The 19,894-nt window shown below is 37.6% G+C and overlaps 1 protein-coding gene across 1 annotated transcript in view; it reads left to right on the forward strand.

Moving 5' to 3' along the window:
- The window catches only part of LOC119542911 (pregnancy zone protein-like), a 48,866-nt gene that overhangs the window by 20,295 nt on the left and 8,677 nt on the right, over positions 1 to 19,894 (forward strand). Inside the window, 16 exon segments of the mRNA XM_037847501.1 lie at positions 5,631 to 5,773; positions 7,073 to 7,222; positions 8,280 to 8,391; positions 8,394 to 8,443; positions 10,090 to 10,195; positions 12,509 to 12,635; positions 13,001 to 13,141; positions 13,143 to 13,224; positions 13,727 to 13,853; positions 14,056 to 14,150; positions 15,166 to 15,217; positions 17,729 to 17,812; positions 18,401 to 18,577; positions 18,862 to 18,949; positions 19,569 to 19,661; positions 19,663 to 19,723. Coding sequence (XP_037703429.1) covers positions 5,631 to 5,773; positions 7,073 to 7,222; positions 8,280 to 8,391; positions 8,394 to 8,443; positions 10,090 to 10,195; positions 12,509 to 12,635; positions 13,001 to 13,141; positions 13,143 to 13,224; positions 13,727 to 13,853; positions 14,056 to 14,150; positions 15,166 to 15,217; positions 17,729 to 17,812; positions 18,401 to 18,577; positions 18,862 to 18,949; positions 19,569 to 19,661; positions 19,663 to 19,723 — 1,688 coding nt within the window.

Here is a 19,894-nt window from a genome sequence, read left to right on the forward strand (position 1 = left end):
TATATCTTTCCAAAATTGAAAAAAAAAACAAAAAAAAAGACAGTCTAAATAGACGACAATTAAATGCCAAGCATGATCCTGGACGGGATCTGAGGCTGGAGGAGAGGAGGCTCAAAGGGACACAGCTGGGACACAAGGAAAAAAAAAAAAAAGGAAATATAGAATGTAGGCTTTATATCAATGTTGAATTTCTTGAACTTCTTAGCTGCGTTTAATGAGATTGCATAAAATAATGTTCTTGTCCATGGGAAAGGTATATGTGAATTATATTGCCTCTTCAAAGATATGTGCAGCTTGCTCCCATATGTTCAGAAGATAGAGCAATAGATGATGGGCGTTAGGGAGGGAGGGAGGGAGGGAGAGAGGGAGGGAAAGAAAGAGTGGTGTGACAGGATCTTAAAGGTGATGGATCAGGGTATCAGGGGAGGGGGGTCAGGGTATGATGGAATTCTATGTAGGGGGTTTGTACTGTTTTTACAACTGTTCCTGTAAGATTGAACTTATTTCAAAATAAAATTTATTATTAACAAAAAAAAAAAAAACAGCACCACCAATTAATTGTCTTACAGTTCTGTAGATCAGAAGTCTCATTAGGATAAAAGCAAGATGTCCGTAAGACTGCATTTCTTCTGGAGCTCTAGGGAGGAATCTGTTTCCTTCACTTTTCCAGCTTCTAGAAGCTGCCTGAAATCCTTGGTTTGTGGCCCCTTCCTCTTTCTTCAAAGCCAGAAGCATGCCATCTTCAAATCTCTCTCCCTCTAACAATCCTGCCTTGCTCTTATAAAGTCTCTTATGATTACATTGGTCTCACCCAGGTAATCCAGGATAATCTTCCCATCTCAAGATTCTTAACTTAATCACATTTGTGAAGTCCTCTTGCCATATAAATTACCATATTCACAGGTTTGGGACATTAGTCTTTGACATTTTTAGGGGGGACATTATTCTGTCTACCACAGGTAGCCCTCTGGCCCCCAAAGATTCACATCCATCCACACACAAAACACATTCACTGCATCCCAACATCCTCAAAAAGTTGCAATCCACTTCACCATTGACTCAGATCCAAAATCTCACCCAAGTCTCATCAACTCAGAAATCCCAAATCTCAGCACCTCAATCATATAAATTAGGTGTGAATGAGGCCCTGGACACCATCCATCCTATGGCAAAATTCCATAGGAACTAGAAAACAAGTTCTCTACTCCCAAAATACAATGGAGGGGCAGTCATAGGATAACTTGACATTCCTGTGCAAAAAGGAAAAATGGGTGGGGGCAGTCACTGGTCCCAAGCAATTCTGAACCCCAATGAGGCCAACAACATTAGATTTCAAAGCCTGGCAATAATCCTCTGTAGTGTGTGCCTCTGCCCTCTGGTCTTGAGATCTACTCTCAGGATAATCCTTTTTCATGAATGGTAGCAGTGTTGGCAGCTGAGTAGTTTTACCAACTTGTTTCTTGACTATAGAATCTGAGGGGTCTGCAGTCTTCTTTTATTTTGTCCCTTCCAGGTCAAGCTGACTATTTTTGCTGATATAAAATTTTCAACAGCCTTGTGGGCCTCTCATGCAAGTTACAGGCGTTCACTCCATTAAACAAGAGGCTTCTCCGCATGTCTTTCCTGGCTAGTCCCATCTCTGATTTTTGACTTATGCTAATATAGTTGAGGGGGTCTATGAGTCACACACTTAGGCTTTTAAAAGAACCTTTTGTGTGACTGAATTCTCTGACCTTTTGATCTTTCTGCAGTGTTAACAAAAGATTGTTCAGCCACATCATAGGCTTTTTCTCTAAAGCACAATTTTCTGACAGTGAATTCCTTAATTTTTGTGTCTTTTGCAGTCTGGTAAATTTAGAATTTCCCAGCTTATCGAGTCCTGGTTCCTTTGTGCTCAACATTTTTTCCCTCAATCTATCTCTTTCCTTCTATGTTTTACTATTATCAGCTAGAAGAAATGACATTAACACTTTGCGTGGAAAGTTCCTTAGCTAAATTTCGAAGTTCGTTATTTACAAGAGTTACTTTCTACATAACTGCAGGACATGATTCAGCTAAGCTTTCTGCCACTGAATAACAAGGATCTTGTGTCTTCCAGTTTCCAATAAAGTGTTCCTCATTTTCATTTGAACCCTCACTGGCAGTTCCTTTAATGTCCCTATTTCTACCAACAGTATATTCATGACAATTTAGGTATTCTCTAAAATGATTATATATATATATATATATATATATATATATATTCTCTATCATGCCTCTCACTTCCTTTTGAGTACCCACTGGCAGAGCTGCTAACATCCATATTTCTACTAACAATCCATTAAGGCAACTTTGGCTTCTTCTATTATGTGCCTCAAAATTCTTCCAGACTCTGCCTATTGCCCAATTCCAAAGCAACTTCCACAGTTTTAGGTATTTGTTGTAGCAGCACCCCACTCTTTGTACAAAAGTCTGTATTCATTTTCAAGTCATTTTTCCTTAATTTTTTTTGGAATAGTTTTAATTTATTTAATAGTGTTTTGCAGGTTGCTTTTTATTGAATTATTATGTTTTTAAATATCCTTCTATAACACAGTTTTCTTTACTGTAAAATGTTCCTTCAATTCTAAGTCATAAGTCCTGTAAACAGTGCCCTGTCTTTGGACATCTAGGCTATATCATGAATAATAATTCAATAAATATCCTTGTTTTATTTTCTAACATAAATTTCTAATCATGCCTTCTTTGGATTGTTTTTCCCTTCATTTCAACATCTTATTCTTTTTAACAATTGTATTCAGATATAATTGACATATAATGATTGGACATATTAAAAACAGACAATTTGATCAACTGTGACATCTGTGTATACCCACAAAGCCATCACAACAATCCAGATGATGAATTATCCATCACTACTAAAAGTTTTCTTGTGTCCCTTGGTAATTCCTCCCTGCTGCTCCTTTCCACCCACTCTCCTGTCCTTCTGTGTCCCAAGCAACCAGTAATTTACTTTTGGCAACTATAGATTAGTTTGCATTTTATGGATTGCTATATAAATGGAATTAATCAGCAAGTAATCTTTTTGTCTGGATTCTTTTACTCAGCATAATTACTTTGAGATTCTTCCATGTTTTGTTTTTGTTTTTGTTTTTTGCCTGTATCAATAGCTCATTCTTTTTTTAACTTTTTTTTTTTATTAGAGAAGTTGGGAGTTTACAGAACAATCATGCATAAAATACAGGATTCCCATATACCATCCTATTGTCAACACCTTGCACTGCTGTGGATCATCAATTATAACTGATGATAGTAAATTTTTATAATTGTAACTATTAATTATACTCCATGTTCACTGTTTTGTGGTGTAATTCCATGGATTTAAAAAAAAATTGTGTTACCATATATACAAACAAAATTTCCCTTTATAGTCACATTCAGATATATATTTCAGCGCTGTTAATTTTGTTCACAGTGTTGTGTTACCATCACCACCATCCATTACCAAAATGTTTCCATCATTCCAAATAAGAACCCTGTATGTTATAAGCCTTTATTTCCCATTCTCTATTCCCACTCCATACTGTAATCAATATTCATTCTTTCTTATTACTGAGTACTACTCCATTCTATGGATATGGAACAATTTGTTTATCCATTCACTCATGGAAGGAAATTTGGGTTGTTTCCAGCTTTGGGCTATTATAAAATAAAGCTGCTATGAAAATTCATGTACAAGTATTTGTATGGACATATGGGTGGTGTATGTTTAATGTTGTAAGAAACTTCCAAACTTTTTTCCAAAGCAGTTGTACTATTTCACACACCCACCAAGAGTGTATGAGGGTTCTAATTACTCCACATCCTCTCGTCTTTTTTAGTCATTCTAACAGATGTGTGGTCGTATCTCCATCAAAGTTCTAATTTGCATTCCTCTAAACACTAATGATGTTTGCATCTTTTTAATGTTGAATTGCCATCCCTATCTGCTTTAATGAAGTTTTTATCCAAGTATTTTGCACATTTTTTAAATTGGGTTTTGTTTTCTTATTACTGAGTTTTGAGTTTACAAATTCTGGATACAAGTCCTGTATCAGATAATGTTTCAAAATATTTTCTCCCAGTATATGACTTCTTTTGATTCTATTAACTGTGTCTTTGGAAGAGCAGAATATTTAAATTTTAGTTTGCATTTCAAACTAAATGAATTTTGTTTGAAGTTCTTTGAATTTCAGATTAGCTTCCTATTAAATTACTTCTTATGCTACTTCTTGATGAAAGCATTGTTCTCTCGTATTCCCTTTACCAGCCAGTATGAAGCTGCCAAGCCACGATAAACATGCAATGCCTACCACCCTGAAATCCTGCTCACCATAGGTTCTTCTTGGTTCTATAAAATCACTTAGGTCGATAAAATTTCTCTTTTGGCCTATAAAATACCACCTGTGAAATGTTTTCTTACTATTTAAAAAAAAAACAAATTTAAATACATTCATTTAAATATGTAACATTAACTCTAAATTTCCATGTATTTTATGGGACTGGAAATTATGTGGATTTTTCTAGAGGAGGGAAGCTTGTTCCTAATAACATACAGAAAAACAAGCTGCCTCATACAGAAATTTCTTCAAAATAGTTTCCATAGTAGAGTTTAAAACTTACGTGAATTGAGTACTTAAGGGAGGTTGAGTAGAGAGAAAGAAGTGTCTATCTCTTTTAGAAAAAATAGACTTCATTTTATTTAATGGTAACTATTTAAGTGCCTGTCTTTCCTTTTGTCTTTGATTTCTAGGAAACTCAATGCTAAATTTCAGTACTCTTGTGTAATAACCACTTTGTCACGATTTTCTAATAAAATTAACTCCTGTCTGTGTTTATCCCTTCTCCAAAAATCAACTTCACTTGTTTCAGTATTATCTTTCCAAATTTATGTTGACTCTTCCTTTTTTTTTTTTTTTTTTTTTTTTTGTATTTGTGCCATAAACTGCTCTCAAAGCTTTTATAGTTACAGGGAAGGAACAGTTTTTAAAGAATTTTACACCACAAAGAACCAACCTGGAACATTTTAAGAGAAAATTAAATGCATTATATAATACAGATACTATGTAATTCATACAGAAAACCACCAAGATAAACACATGGAGCACAATGTTTGATTACTTGCACTTGCATCCCTCCCCTCTGCTCTACCGTAAACTACCTGAAAGTAGACACTGCCTTGCATTCTTTGTATTGTCCTAATGCCCAGGACAAGAACTGTGCTGATTTGAATCTTAGCTAGAGATAGCTAAAGGTGCCTAGAAGTTCTCTCCTTTTTTCTCTCTTGGCTTGTTTCTTAATAATTCTTTATTTTTTTTTAATTTCTAAATAGAAACATGCACTGAATGAACATTTTTCCCTACTTAAACACAGGAGATGAACGATTAAACTATACCTTTAAGGAAAAATTACCTTAAAGATAGAAAAGTGCAAAAAGTACTTTATCAGGATATCCTTACTGAAAACTCCTCCGTGCACAGTGATATGCACCCAAATCTTTTCTTTCTTCAGAATGCCAGCCACTGAGAGAAGTTATGTAATCTGTGAATCTCCTCTATATTGCTGAGAACTCTGTTCCTAATCTCATAACTCGCACTTTCTTTATTCTCCAGTGAAAGGAGTATTTTCCTTCTCTTTTCGAGTGGAACCAGATCTTGCTCCTGCTGCTCAGTTGATTATTTACACCATTTTACCAAATGGAGAAGTTGTTGCAGATGCTGAGAAAGTCGAGATTGAAAACTGTTTTGCCAACAAGGTGAATGCTTTGTTTAAGCCGAGTCCTTTTATCCTTCTCCCCTTAGGAAGTGTGAAAGACTTCCATACAGTGCCCCTAAAACTTTCCTCCAAATTGTCTCTAAAGGCAAGGAGTGTCGCCATTCTCTGAGGGCTCTAGGAGAGTAGTCAAAGCAGGTGGCCACAAGAACAGTATTTTAAAAGTCTCTCGTTTTATCTCAAAATTCATGTAGATCTCAAAATGTATTCCCTTAGCTAATAGTTTTAATTTTTAAGTATTTTGGTCCCCCAATTTTCAATTAAAAATGATGTTTCACAAAGATATGTCAATTTTAACCCATAATACCCTTGACAGCTTCAAGTACCAGTGCAAACACCAGTAAGTTATCGCGAGTTTAAATTCAGTTTGATTATATAGAACAGGGTTATATGTATATCCCAATTTGAAAAATACAGTGGGGTACTCTAATAATGACCAAAAAAAAAAAAAAAGAAAAAAAAAAACCAGCTGCAAATGGAAACTTTTCTTATTTTCAAAGAAAATATAGTTGCCGTGTGAAACATACTGAGATAGAAATAAGCTAAATCCTAAATAACTTTTGTGCCAAATTTTTACTGAATTTTTTTACGAAAAAATTTTACTGATTTTTACTATTCTGGGGGCATAATCTTAACATTAACCATCAAGTAGGATCTGTCTAACTTACATATCTTTTTAAAAATATACCTAGAATGTCTCTTTGATATGGACTTTATGGAGATTAAAACAATGTGTTCATAGCAAGTGAACATTTCTATAATGAGAACTATATTTAGATTATCTTTTATTTCTACATGCAATGATTTAAGAAAGATGCATGGTAGATGATGTAAAATTTCAACTCCATCTTACTAAAGAATGCTATTAAACCTGGACTGATATGGCCAAGAGCATAGTTACTCTCTGTTCGGATTTTCTGTGTGTTTAGTATCAGCTGAGAAGAGATTCCTGCTTCTTGCTTCGCTGTCCTTGCTGCTAATCTTGCTCGCTATTGTTTGTTAAGCCCTGGAATGGCTGTAGTTATGGTACGTGTCTTTCTCTCTCTCCGTGAGTACACTTTATTCATTACAGCAATGGTCGGTCTCTCTCTCTCGTCAGTTTTCTCTTCACATTTTGGAAATGAGAGAGATATTTTTGAAACATAATCAGTAGAAAAGCCATTTTCTCCTTGGAGCCCAATCTGAAAAATGCCTCTGGTTGTGTTAAACATATGGGGTAGAAGAGTTTTGAGATTGCAAGAAAGTTATGAAAGTTGCTGCTATAGGCATATCCTCTTTGCAGGTAAATTTGAACTTCGCCTCAGCCCGGGTCCAGCCAGCCTCAGACACCCACCTGCAGGTCCTGGCCAGTCCACTCGCTGTCTGTGCCCTCCATGCCGTAGACCAGAGTGTGCTACTGATGAAGCCTGAAGCTGAGCTCTCCCTTCAATCGGTGAGTCCCATTTCAGTCTCAGATATCAGAAAATTCATTTTCAAAAGTGGAAGGGCAGGGGCAGGCATTACAAAGAATGGAAGCTGCATGCCCAAAACTCCTGCAGTCAGAACAAGTTTGGAATGCTGTAGGAAGTAAAAGGTAATTCATATGGTAGAGGCCGCAGGTAGAATGGTAGGCAAGGAAGGGCATGCCAAGCCTTGTCAGCCTGATGTGGAGTTTGGAATTGACATAAATGCAATGGTAAACCACAGAAGAGTTTCAAGCAGGAGAATGACTTTTGGATTTATCTACTGAGGTCACATCTGCTGCCAAGAATATGGGGGCAAGAATGAAAATATGGAACCAACTGAGAGAGAGTTGTAGTAGCTCAAGTATCAGAGGAAAGAAGCCAGATTAGGAGGTCTATGTGGAGTCTGGTGTGTGTTTAATGGGTTGTACACCATAAAACTGAGCAAGTGACCTTACACTAAACTCTGGGCAAAAGTGAACTGGAATTGATTTATTTCTAGATTGTCCCTGCCATCATTTTCTCTCAAGCTAAACTTGATCCTAAAATAGTAGACTAAAAAAAAACTTGGTCAGAGCTTAATCATATAAAATGAGGAATGAATCCATTTTATTTTAGAGAGGTTGTTTTTAGATGATGGGATTATGAGTGGCTTTTATTTTCTCATTACACATCTCAGTAATATGCATGTCTTCTGCTTCCTTTTGAAAGTAAGCACTTGGGCAGGGAGACAGGAGACTCAAGTTTTATTCTTATTGAGCCAAAATGTGCTCTGAGACGTTGATCAATTCATTTAATTTCTGAGACTTTGACCAATTCATCTAATCTCTGTTTATATGACTTTTTTTTGTACAAGGAGAGGATTAGGATCCATGATTATTAATATCGGTCCATGATTCTCTATGTTGTTTTCTGTGGTGTAATCATGGGAATGTTAAATACACACCATGATCTGCTAAATTCCCTATAGAAAATCATCACATTAGAAGAAAAATTTTTTTAATTTAAAACAGGAAACCTCTTCCCTTTGTTCTCTTACTTTTACAGGTCTATAATTTACTATCAGTAAAAGAAAAACAAAGCATTAGTTATAGCGGTCTTATGAGTGAAGATGATGAAGAGTGCATCAATGCAGAAGTCATAACTCACAATGGAATCCTTTGCCACCAAAGCAAATCCCAGGTGATGATTATGTTTACAGTATCCTCAAGGTAGAACATTACCAAAGTTCAGTCCTCAGTCTTTGTTAAGATGGAGAACTGTTAAGCTTGTAAGCTCTAGGATCTGTCCTTTCCCTTCCTATCAACAAAGCTGTGATTAACAGAAAAATATGGGAACCTCAGAGGCACAGAGAATTTTCTATACATACAGATATTCAAGCATGAATTTCTCTGGCACCTCAAACAGTAAGTGATTTCCTTTTTAGGCCCCAAACCTTAACCAAGTTGATCCCAAAGCTTGCTACCACTGTCATATTCCCCTCTCAGTGACAAAAAGAGATTTTAATATGTGAGGCAAAAAACAAACAAACAAAACCTTGTTTCATAAGGTATCCGACTGCTTTGGAAGGGTGTGTACCTTGCTGGCAAACACTGCATCTGTCACTTGCAAAATAAACAGTTACAGAATGAATAAGTGACTGAATTCACAAAGTACAGTACTTTAGCCCTCATCTTTAGTATGGTAAAATTCAGGAAAACTGAAAGTACCCCTTCATGAAGAGAAGGTTAACAAAATGTGGGTTAAAAACATTGACAGACTTTAATAATGTGTATCTTCAGGATTAACTATAACTATAAAAGGGAGTTTATCCACATTGTGAGATTAAAGTTTATCACTATCAAAAAGGAAAAAAACTCACATTGTATCTTGAGGAAAACATATTTAAATTCTATTGGGAGAGGGTGGCAGCTTACTCTTACTGTAAGCACATTAAATCTTTCTTCTTGTGCCTCCAGAGTCATCAATCAGTTCATGGTGGACGGATGGAAAGAGGACACTTCAGATTTATCAGCAAGCTGTTTAATCTTCAGACTTTTATTTTCTGACCTTTCTCCCCATCCCATACCACTACCACACTGACAACTGTGCCCCCAAGTCCTACAGTCTTCCGTGTACTCTGAGATAGGATAGCAAGTAGTGTTTATCGGTGGCTACCACTGAAGCAAGAGGAACTGGAGAACGAGGAGGTTCTAAGAATCAGACTACTGTGGGGAAAGAGATTCAAGATAGTTAAAAGACACTGGGAAAAAGAAAAGGAGAAAGGACACATCATGAAAGGGATAATTTGAACTTGGGGGTTCAGGAAAAGGTCTATCTACCAATGAAACACAAGTAAAGCCAAGATTACTTAGATTGTAAAGAAAATCTCCAAAATGCAACCCTACAATTTCAAATGAAAAAGAAACACACACAAAATTACTCTCTGCACTAAAGTCATGAGGTTATAGATATGTGTGTATATATATTTGTGTGTATGTATACCCATAATATATATTATTGATACTTGTTTTTGGGAAAAAAAGGAGGAAGAAAACATCCAAGACTAAGACATTCAGCTTCTTAGGTACAAAATACAATTAAAGAGGCATCAGAGCATAGCAGAGAAAATTCTGAAATATGAATCAGAAAAAGTGAGTTCTAATCCCAATTCGGCCATTCACTAGCTCAGTGAACTAAATTTTCAGTGCCTCAGTTTTCACACTTATAAAATAGTTCTGCTTCCCATTGTGTGGAATTTTCATGATGATCCTTTGAGCTATGTGTACGATCATTTGTGAAAATATGTCACAATATAAGAAGTTAATTCTGGTCTCAAGACTGAATTGCCAATATTCATTGTTGATTATTTTTCCAGTCTCTAGGATTAAATATTTTTACCAACACAAAAACCCAGAAGCCACATTTCTGTCCGCTGCCTCAACCATATCCAGCAATTCCTATGGCCTTTGTAGGAGTAGCAGGTAGGGGCATGATCTATTTTTCTCAATAATAATAAAAGAAAATATGATGCATTACTGGGTTGTGTTGGAATTAAAAAAATATTAAGTATTGGGACTAGTGACTCGGCAGCAATTTCTTGGTAAGTTATCTTCAAATAACATTTTTCCAAATAAATATGATTTTTAGGCCAGCATTGCTATTCTTTCTCTCTGACATCAAAATTAACTACTTTTTGTCCTAGGCTTCAATAGTCTTTATACTTCTGATCCTCCTTATCCTCTCTGGAGTCAATACTTGAATTAGTCAGAATAAGATAGATTTTACTCCAGTAACAAACAACCCCCCACCTCTGTGGTTAATCATATAATAGTTTATGTTGACACAAACCCTGCTTGTGAGTCCAGCAGCTCTCCAGAACAGCTCCTTGCCAAGCAGAGAGTCAGGGATACAGGGATATCTAGTCCACTTCCATTTTGTGACTCCATCATCTTCAGTGTGACTTACAATATCACCACCATGGGGAAGAAGGAGGAGGGTTGCACATGACGTAAGGGCAGGTTTGCAAGTGGCATATATCACTTCTGCCTGTATCCCACTGGCCAGAAATTCTCATTAGCTCCCAACCTAACAGCAAGGGAGGATGAGACAAGTCAAGGTTCATTTGGATATTAAATGTCTCAGTCAAAATTCTTTTGTGGAAATCAAAGTGATTTTGATGTATTGAACAAAATAGATAAACTTTTGGCAGATACTACTGATCTCATTGTGTGTTACAAGTATATATAGAAATGAGGAAAAGTTGAAAAGGTTTTAACTCTAAGTATTCTTTTCTATTGCTGTCAAGCCTAGAGAATGTTTTTCTCTGTGTGTGGGAATGTCTATTAGTCCTGCTTTCTAATAAAAAAAAAAAAAAATGAGGGTGGAATAAAGTATTTTTAAAAAATAAGAATTAAACATATATTTTAATACAGTAGAAATTACTTACCTTGGAAGATGAGGTGTAAAGATCTAGTTGGAAACATAGAAGTGAATAAGAATATTCCTTCAATAGAAAAACTACCCTGAATATGGAAAAAATATACTGTGCTAAGAGCAAAGGAACAAGTTCTCATCACACCCCAATCTTCTATGTATCTTATGCAACTTTGAAAATTCACAGACAACTTTTTGGTGGCTCTCTTTCCTCATTTCTAATGCAAAATGACAACACAAAACTCACCAAAGTGTTGTGAGCACAAAATGAAAAAACTAAGTACGATTCCATGTTAAAGCATATTTTTTATTAAAAAAACTGAAAAGTACTATTACTTTATTTTCATATTCCTCTTAATACCAAGTGTTCATTTTCTTTCTAATGGAAATTGTCTAGACCTGAAATCTCAGAGTACCCTAAATTTTGCTTTTATTGTGTCGCTTATTTCTCTTACATAGTCATCGCCTCCAGCAATTGTAGTTATTGTAGTTATGGTTTGAAAAGAGCAGATCTACCTTTATTATTTTATATATGAGGTACAAATTTGGAATTTATGTCTTCTGATGGCTAGAGTGTCACTCTTTTTTTATCAAGTTAACTCCTGCTTTAACTGATCTAATTTATTTTTTCTAATGTTCACATTGTTTTGTTATGTAACTACGCCCACTATTTACCCTACTATGTTAAACACAGATAAACATTCTACTCCAGAGAGGTTAAGTTTTCCATTCTCCCTTTTCCATTCTCCCCGCTCTATGCCTGCACTTGGACAGCCTTTTTCCTGGAATGCTCTCTACTCCCCTCAATGATCATCTTACGTTCCACTCTGTTAAAATCATTCATTCCTTTCCTGAGTCCCTGCTGCCTATAACACACACTTTACTGTCTCCTTTTGTTTATTGTTTACATCTCCATATCTCAGTCACTGGTTTAAAAAAAAAATACACCCACAGTCATTTCTGAATTCCTCTTGCGGCAGCTAATTTCCATTCCTCTTGGTTGACCCTCCCTGCAAACAGAGGGCATGTGATCATCAATTCAGTGTAAAAACAATATTTTGGTGTATTAACTTACTCTTTATTCTTCCCTTCACCAGTTGAATTGTCCTTTTTATTTCAAGTTAGGGAGAAATACATTTGTTTTTATTTAGAGAAAACTCATTTACTTCTAGACTCTATTAAAAGAAGCAAATTGGATTAGTCTTCCTATAGGACAAATAGATAAGTGAGCAAAGTAGCAGGCGGGTAGGTTAAACTGTTCCAATAATAAACATTGCCTGGGCAAATGACCTTATTCCACTTGAGAAATCAGTGATAAAAATGAGGCTCACATTGGGCGTGTGTGTTGTCTCCCACAACAGGTCCACGTGGTCCTGCAGGAGCACCTTATTTCAGGATGTGGAAAGAAGACTCTCAGACCATGGAAGTGAAACAGATAGTCTGGAAATATTTCCCTGAGACTTGGATCTGGGACTTGGTGGTACTCAAGTAAGTCGTGTGTTGCCTGGAATTTGGTTTAGGAAGGGATTTGAAACCTCCCTCATGACGGGAGTTATCCTGGGTTCCTGATCCTCTCAGTTCTGCTCCTTTGTGGTGTTTAAGTTCACAGTTCATCTATCCCATATCCAAAAAGTGCTAATGTGTTATAACTTGGCTCCTGGGACACCTAAAATAATAGAGAGCAGGAAGCTTAGCATGCATCCCTCCCTCCCTCAAACAAAACAATACTTCCAGAGATGTCACTAGAAGCAACAAATCTTAAATCACGATTTAGCGTTTACCACACCAGGCTTGGGTTATTATGACTTGTGCTAAGAAAACGGGGTTCATTCACTCTCCTCTTTTTCCTTCAGTGGTTTATCAGGTGGAAGCAAGCTGGCACCGAAGGTCCTCGACACCATCACGGAGTGGAAGGCCAGCGCAGTCTGTCTGTCTGGGACGACAGGACTTGGCCTCTCCCCCGTCGCCTCTCTTCAGGTCTTCCAGCCCTTCTTTCACCCTCCCCTACTCTGTGGTACGAGGAGAAGGCTTCACCTTCAAAATCACCGTGTTCAACTATCTGCCCCACTGCATTCGGGTAAGGGGGCTTCTCTGGAAGCGAGTGAGGGTAGAAGGAAGGAACATGCTCGCCTTTCACCCCCCAGGTCCCTGGCCTCAAGTTGTAAATCATAACTGATTCGAAGTATCATAAGTTTAGAATAGAATAGGTATTAACAAAGCTACCTGACGGGCCCCAGGCGGTAAAGTTAGATTCACTCAGTCCTCCGTAACCATGTAGTCCTAACTTCAGACATTCTTTCCACCTGATTATTTTGTTTTTTCATCCTGACTGAAAGAAACTTCTCTTCCTTCGGATATCACAAGCCTCGAATCCAGGAGATACCTTATGCTGATTCCTGTCGGTTTTTCAATTTCCTCATTGTCAACATCTAACCTAAAAGTATTTGGTAGGGTTTACCTTGTTCGCACAATTTCTTGAAGCCTCTGGGCTAGTGCACATTCTCCCCCCCGACCTTCTTTCCCCTACCCTGACCCCTGCCTGTGTTTTTTCTCAACTTGTGGGTGGGTGTCGGGGACAGGTCAGTGTGCAGCTGGAGGTCTCTTCTGCCTTCCTGGCCAACCCCGTGGAGAAGAACGAAAAATCTCACTGCATCTGTGGAAATGGACGTAAAACCGTGTCCTGGACTGTGAACCCGAAGTCACTGGGTGAGTAATAAAGATGCTGACAAATTCCACTTCTGAAGTTCCGATAACTCGCATTCTGCTCTGATCCAAATTCTTGCTTTCTTTTTTCCTCCTTTAACACTGAGTTTATTTCAAGAGAAAGAAAACCATTAAATTTATTGGGGAGGCTTTAAAAGAAGAAACCGTTTAATATAGAATCAGTGTTTAACTCTTTTCGCTCCAGGGAAGGTGAATTCTCAGGAATTGTGCGGCAACGAGGTTCCTAAAATCCCAGCCTTTGGACAGAAGGATACGGTGGTGAAGCCTTTGTTAGTTGAGGTATGTAGGCGGTATACTTTCTCAAGCCTTGGAGACCTTATTATATAATATAGCATTATTCAATGTTTATATGACAGTGACATGTCACGCCCAAGAGCATGACTTTATCTACAACTCAGTTTTTCACTGACATTTTCTCTTCTACTTAAAAGTGATTGCTTTATCTCCTAAACATTCCATATCACTTTTTTTATTTTATTTTTTTAATCTTCATTTTATTGAGATATATTCACATACCACGCAGTCATACAAAACAAATTGTACTTTCGATTGTTTACAGTACCATTACATAGTTGTACATTCATCACCTAAATCAATCCCTGACACCTTCATTAGCACACACACAAAAATAACAAGAATAATAATTAAAGTGAAAAAGAGCAATTGAAGTAAAAAAGAACACTGGGTGCCTTTGTCTGTTTGTTTCCTTCCCCTATTTTTCTACTCATCCATCCATAAACTAGACAAAGTGGAGTGTGGTCCTTATGGCTTTCCCAATCCCATTGTCACCCCTCATAAGCTACATTTTTATACAACTGTCTTCGAGATTCATGGGTTCTGGGTTGTAGTTTGATAGTTTCAGGTGTCTACCACCAGCTACCCCAATTTATTAGAACCTAAAAAGGGTTGTCTAAAGTGTGTGTAAGAGTGCCCACCAGAGTGACCTCTCGGCTCCTTTTGGAATCTCTCTGCCACTGAAGCTTATTTCATTTCCTTTCACATCCCCCTTTTGGTCAAGAAGATGTTGTCCATCCCACGATGCCGGGTCTACATTCCTCCCTGGAGTCATACTCCATGTTGCCAGGGAGATTCACTCCCCTGGGTGTCTGATCCCACGCAGGGGGGAGGGCAATGATTTCACCTTTCAAGTTGGCTTAGCTAGAGAGAGAGGGCCACATCTGAGCAACAAAGAGGCATTCGGGAGGAAGCTCTTAGGCCCAATTATAGGGAAGCCTAGCCTCTCCTTTGCAGCAACAGTCTTCCCAAGGGTAATTTTTTTTCTTTCACCACAAAGCCTGAGGGAATAGAAAAGGATGAAACTTTCAACACACTGCTCTGTGCATCAGGTAAGTGTCAAAATAGATAAAATCTCATGTTAAGCCACTTGCCAGAGTGTCTCAGTGTGGGATGCCCATTCGGGGCACGTTTTCCTCTGGAAAAAGAAACCTAGTACCCTCTCCCAGGTGCAAATCTAAGGTCACTCAATGAAGAACAACCTTTACCTGATGAAAATCATTTGGAATTGGGGGGAAATTCCTAGGGGAAAAGAGATAAATAACACGGAGGGCATTATTATTACCATATTTTAAGAATTATAAAAACAACAACCTGAGATATGGAAACTTGCCTAAAATCTCCTGGCTAATGATGAGGACTGAAGTTGAAGACCCTACAACAGAATCTTTTTCCCATACATTTTTGTCTCCCAAACTTCTTCCTATACACTTTAAAAAATATTGAAATACCCATGTGGCACTAGTACTACTTATTATTCAATTAATAGTTTAAATTTACTCACATTTTTATCTGAGTTATTTTAACAGGAATTTCAGGTCTCTAAAAAAATAGAAAACTAGTATTTTACTAATACCCATCATATAATTTTATAAAATTAGCGTTAAAAAAGTTCAACTCTGTACCATCGTGAGTCATCTTGAGTACAATACTTGGTCTCCAACTCTCTTCTCTCTCTATGAGCATCCCTTGGTGATCTCACATAGCCCATAGCTTTAAATACCACTGTGCTGCGCTGGAGACCATTAAAAGTACATCTTTTGTCTAAACCTCTTTCCTCAACTCAGACTCATTTATTTATCTGCCTTTCATCATCTCTACTTATAGGTCCAACAGGCATCTCAAAATTAGCACATTCAAAACTGAAACTCTGCTGGTTCCCACAAATCTGCTTTCTCACACTTTTCTCCATCTCAGATGAAGGAAATTTGATACTCGTGTTTGCTGGAGATTAAAAATTTGATTCTCATATTTGCTGGAAATTGTGTTATTTCTCTTACTCTCCATACCAAATCCATTCTTAAGTCTAGTAGCCTCTACCTTCAAATTTTATCCAGAGTCTGCCTCCTGCTCACTCTAGTCTTTCATCCTCTGGACCATCTCAGCAACCTCCTAACTGGTCTCCTGATCATTTCCCCTTGCTCCCCTATAGCAGGAGGGTCCTTTTGAGCACATGTCATATCATGTCCCTTGTCTGCTCAAACCCTCTGTATTAGTTAGGGTTCTCTAGGGAAACAGAACCAATAGGAGATATCTGTAAATATGAGATTTTATGGAAGTGTCTCACACAACTGTGGGGGTGCACAAGTCCAAATTCTGTAGGGCAGGACGCACAAGTCCAAATTTTGTAGGGCGGGCCACGGGCTGGCAACTCCAATGAACGTCTTCAATGAACTCCCCAGGAGAGGCTAGCTGGCTGAAGAAGTGAGTTCTCTCTTCTCCCTTAGGTCTTCAAATGATTGGATTAAATCCAATTGATGGTATTCTCTCATTGAGGAAGACACTCCCTTAGTTGATCTTGTAGATGTAATCAGCCACAGATTCAACTGATTGATGATTCTAAAAACTAGCCTTCTTATTTATTAACCAGCCACAAAATGTCCTTGTGGTATGGTTAGGCCAGTGCTTGCTTAACCAGACAACTGGGCATCATCCCCTGGCCAAGTTGACACAAGAACCTAACCATCACACCCTATAAGACTTCCTCATATCCCTCAAAGTTAAAGCCTAAATCCCTAATGTCATCTACAAACCCTTGCCATCTCCATGACTTTACATCCTACTACTCTCCCCCTGTATCACACTGCTCCAGTCACACTGACCTTCTCTTCTCTTGGAACACACCCAGAATGCACCAACCACAGGGATCTTTTCACTTTTTGTACCTTTTGCCTGGAAGCCTCTTCTCCCATGTGTCTATAAATCTCACTCCCTCACTTAAAGTCTATGCTGCCATATGACTATTCATGAGCCTTTCAATAGGGAGCCCCTCCCCCACACCCAGCACTCTCTGATTTGCCTTGTTTTACTAGTTCCTGTAAGCACTTACCCTGCTTTCATTTTTCTCCATGGCACTTGTCAACATCTATCATACTAAATATAACCTTGTTTATTTATTTATTATGTGACTCCTCACCCATTAAAGTGAAAGCTCCAGGGGCTCAGGAAATTTGTTTTGATCATTGCTATATCACTGCACTTAAAACAGAACATGGCATATAGCACATAATAATATTTATGGGATAAATGTGATCTTTTTAAAAAACGCTAACAATAGTAGGAATTAACATATAACAATGAAGAGAAGGAAATAAGTACATTACCAAGTATAAACATATAAGGGAAGATATAGAAATTATCACAAATATATGTGATTAATACAAATTTCACTGAGAGATAAATCACAGCTTTAGGAGAAACTTGGATTACGTTAAAGAAATTATATAATGACCAAGATAAATGTGACGCTGGATATTGATTGTGTACAAAAAAAAAATCCCTAATAGTAATGGAACATTTTTCTCATTTTCCCTCACTTGTGTACATTTGTCTTCTTTAATTAGATGCTGGAGTGCCTGAAAATTTTTCTCTAAAAGTTCCTTCAAATGTGGTTGAAGAATCTGCCAGGGCAACATATTCAGTTTTGGGTGAGTATTACATTTTAAAGAAGCAGATGGTATGTCTCCATAATTCTAGTGCAGGGGACCTTACCATTCTTGGTTAATGAAGTCCCTGACATTAGGCATTGAATTGGGAGAAAAAGCACTGAACTAAGGATTATATGGTGCACTAACCTAAGGATTATACTGTTTACTAGCTATAAAAGGGGTTGAACAGATGTTGTGCTATATGTTATGCCTTGATAAAAATTAAACAGGGTCAGCTCTCTGTCCCCTCATTTTCAAGAGATTGACTACGTGACAATGCCTCCTAGTAGATTTGAAAATAAGTGGTAGCTCAGTTTTACCAGACTTGTGGACCATCAGAGAAGACGTATCTCCCAACATTCTATTTCTTCCATATTTTCTGCATCCCTGAACCATCAGCATTATTTTTCTCACTTCCACCTTCCCTTCTATATCTTGTTTCTCACTTCTCATGCTTTCTTGTTCTTCCCTCCAAAATTGATTTGGCCTCTCAGTTATCTAATAATCTATTTTCCTATCCCAGTGCAAACCAGCTCTGAGTTCCTCTGTTTGTTTGTTTTTTTAGTATATATATTGTTCAATCCCTAGGTGATATACTAGGCTCTGCAATGCAAAACCTCCAGAATTTTCTCCAGATGCCCTATGGTTGTGGAGAGCAGAATATGATCCTTTTTGTTCCTAATATCTATGCACTGAACTATGTGACTGAGACACAACAGCTGACAGAGAAGATCAAGTCCAAAGCCATCAGTTACCTCATCAGTGGCGAGAATTTGCCCGATAAGATGAAACTTCTGTTGATTCCCTAACTACCTCTTTCAGTGAACTCAAATCATCATCCCTTTAGTTAAGATTTGATAGTGATGTTTGCTGTGGTAGTCAGTAAATGTCCCACTATACAACCTAGAAATTCAATGGCATCATCAAGCCTTGGAGATATCTTAACAAAATAGTAGTTACCTGTGCATCCCCAACAAGCATAGAGGAAAAACCGATTAATCCTCCAATGTGTCTGCTATTTCATAAATCTATGAAAACTTCCTTCTCAGGGTACCAAAGGCAGTTGAATTACAAGCACCATGATGGTTCATACAGCACCTTTGGAGAGCACGGTGGTAGAAGCCAGGGAAACACTTGGTAAGATAATTATTTATGTATGTTCTATGTAGACCCATGATATTTCAGGATTTCATAAATATAGCTACTCTCCATTACCTGGATTTCCTTTTGAAAAAATGTTAGCTTTTAAAAACCCACATACATAAAAACCCTATTGGGGTTCATCATTTCAGACTCTGATAGCAAAGCTGGTAGAGTTTAAATAAGGATCCCCAAAATGGAAACATCAAACAAAAAAATATCATTATTTGAAATGACAGAGGAAGAGTCTTTCACAATATGCATTAAGGGAGGGGAGGAGGGAAAGGACAGGAAGACACAGTGATATAGTAACATCAAATAAGTCATTTAGGAATTGGAAGTTTGGGTGATAGGAAGTTTGGGGACTATAATGGTTTCATAAGAAAAAAAGTGAAAAGCATCAACTCTGGGGAAACCAGTGAAGTTGAGATACAAGCAAAAAAGATTAAGATGTTTGCTGGACTAGAGAATATTCATCTCTCAGGTACCATTTCCCTACCAATTCCCCCACCAAAATTTTCCCCACTGAATTGTGAAGATCACTGTCTGGAGGCAGTGTGCAGAGTGAGCTTTAACTGAGGGGTCCTCAGGTCTCAGTCTCTTCTTTGCTGGACAGGCTCACTGCATTTGTGCTCAAGCCCTTTGCTCAAGCCCAGGTATACATCTTTGTGGATAACTCACACACCATGGATGCCCTCACATGGCTCACAAAAACAAAAGGAAAATGGTTGTTTCCAAAGCTCTGGATCACTGCTGAACAATGCTATTAAGGTATGTCTTCTGTAATTTTATTCTGTTCCCTAGAGATAGGGATGTGTCAGAGGGAATGATGATCCTATTGATTGCTGAAGTTCTGTTGACATAGTTTTGAGGAAGGATGATAGAGATTTTTAGAGTGGAGGAGAAAGGGGGAAAAATCAACAATATGGCACAAGAAAGAAG

This window comes from Choloepus didactylus, chromosome 8 (assembly GCF_015220235.1).
Source record: "Choloepus didactylus isolate mChoDid1 chromosome 8, mChoDid1.pri, whole genome shotgun sequence".
Lineage (NCBI taxonomy): Eukaryota > Metazoa > Chordata > Mammalia > Pilosa > Megalonychidae > Choloepus > Choloepus didactylus.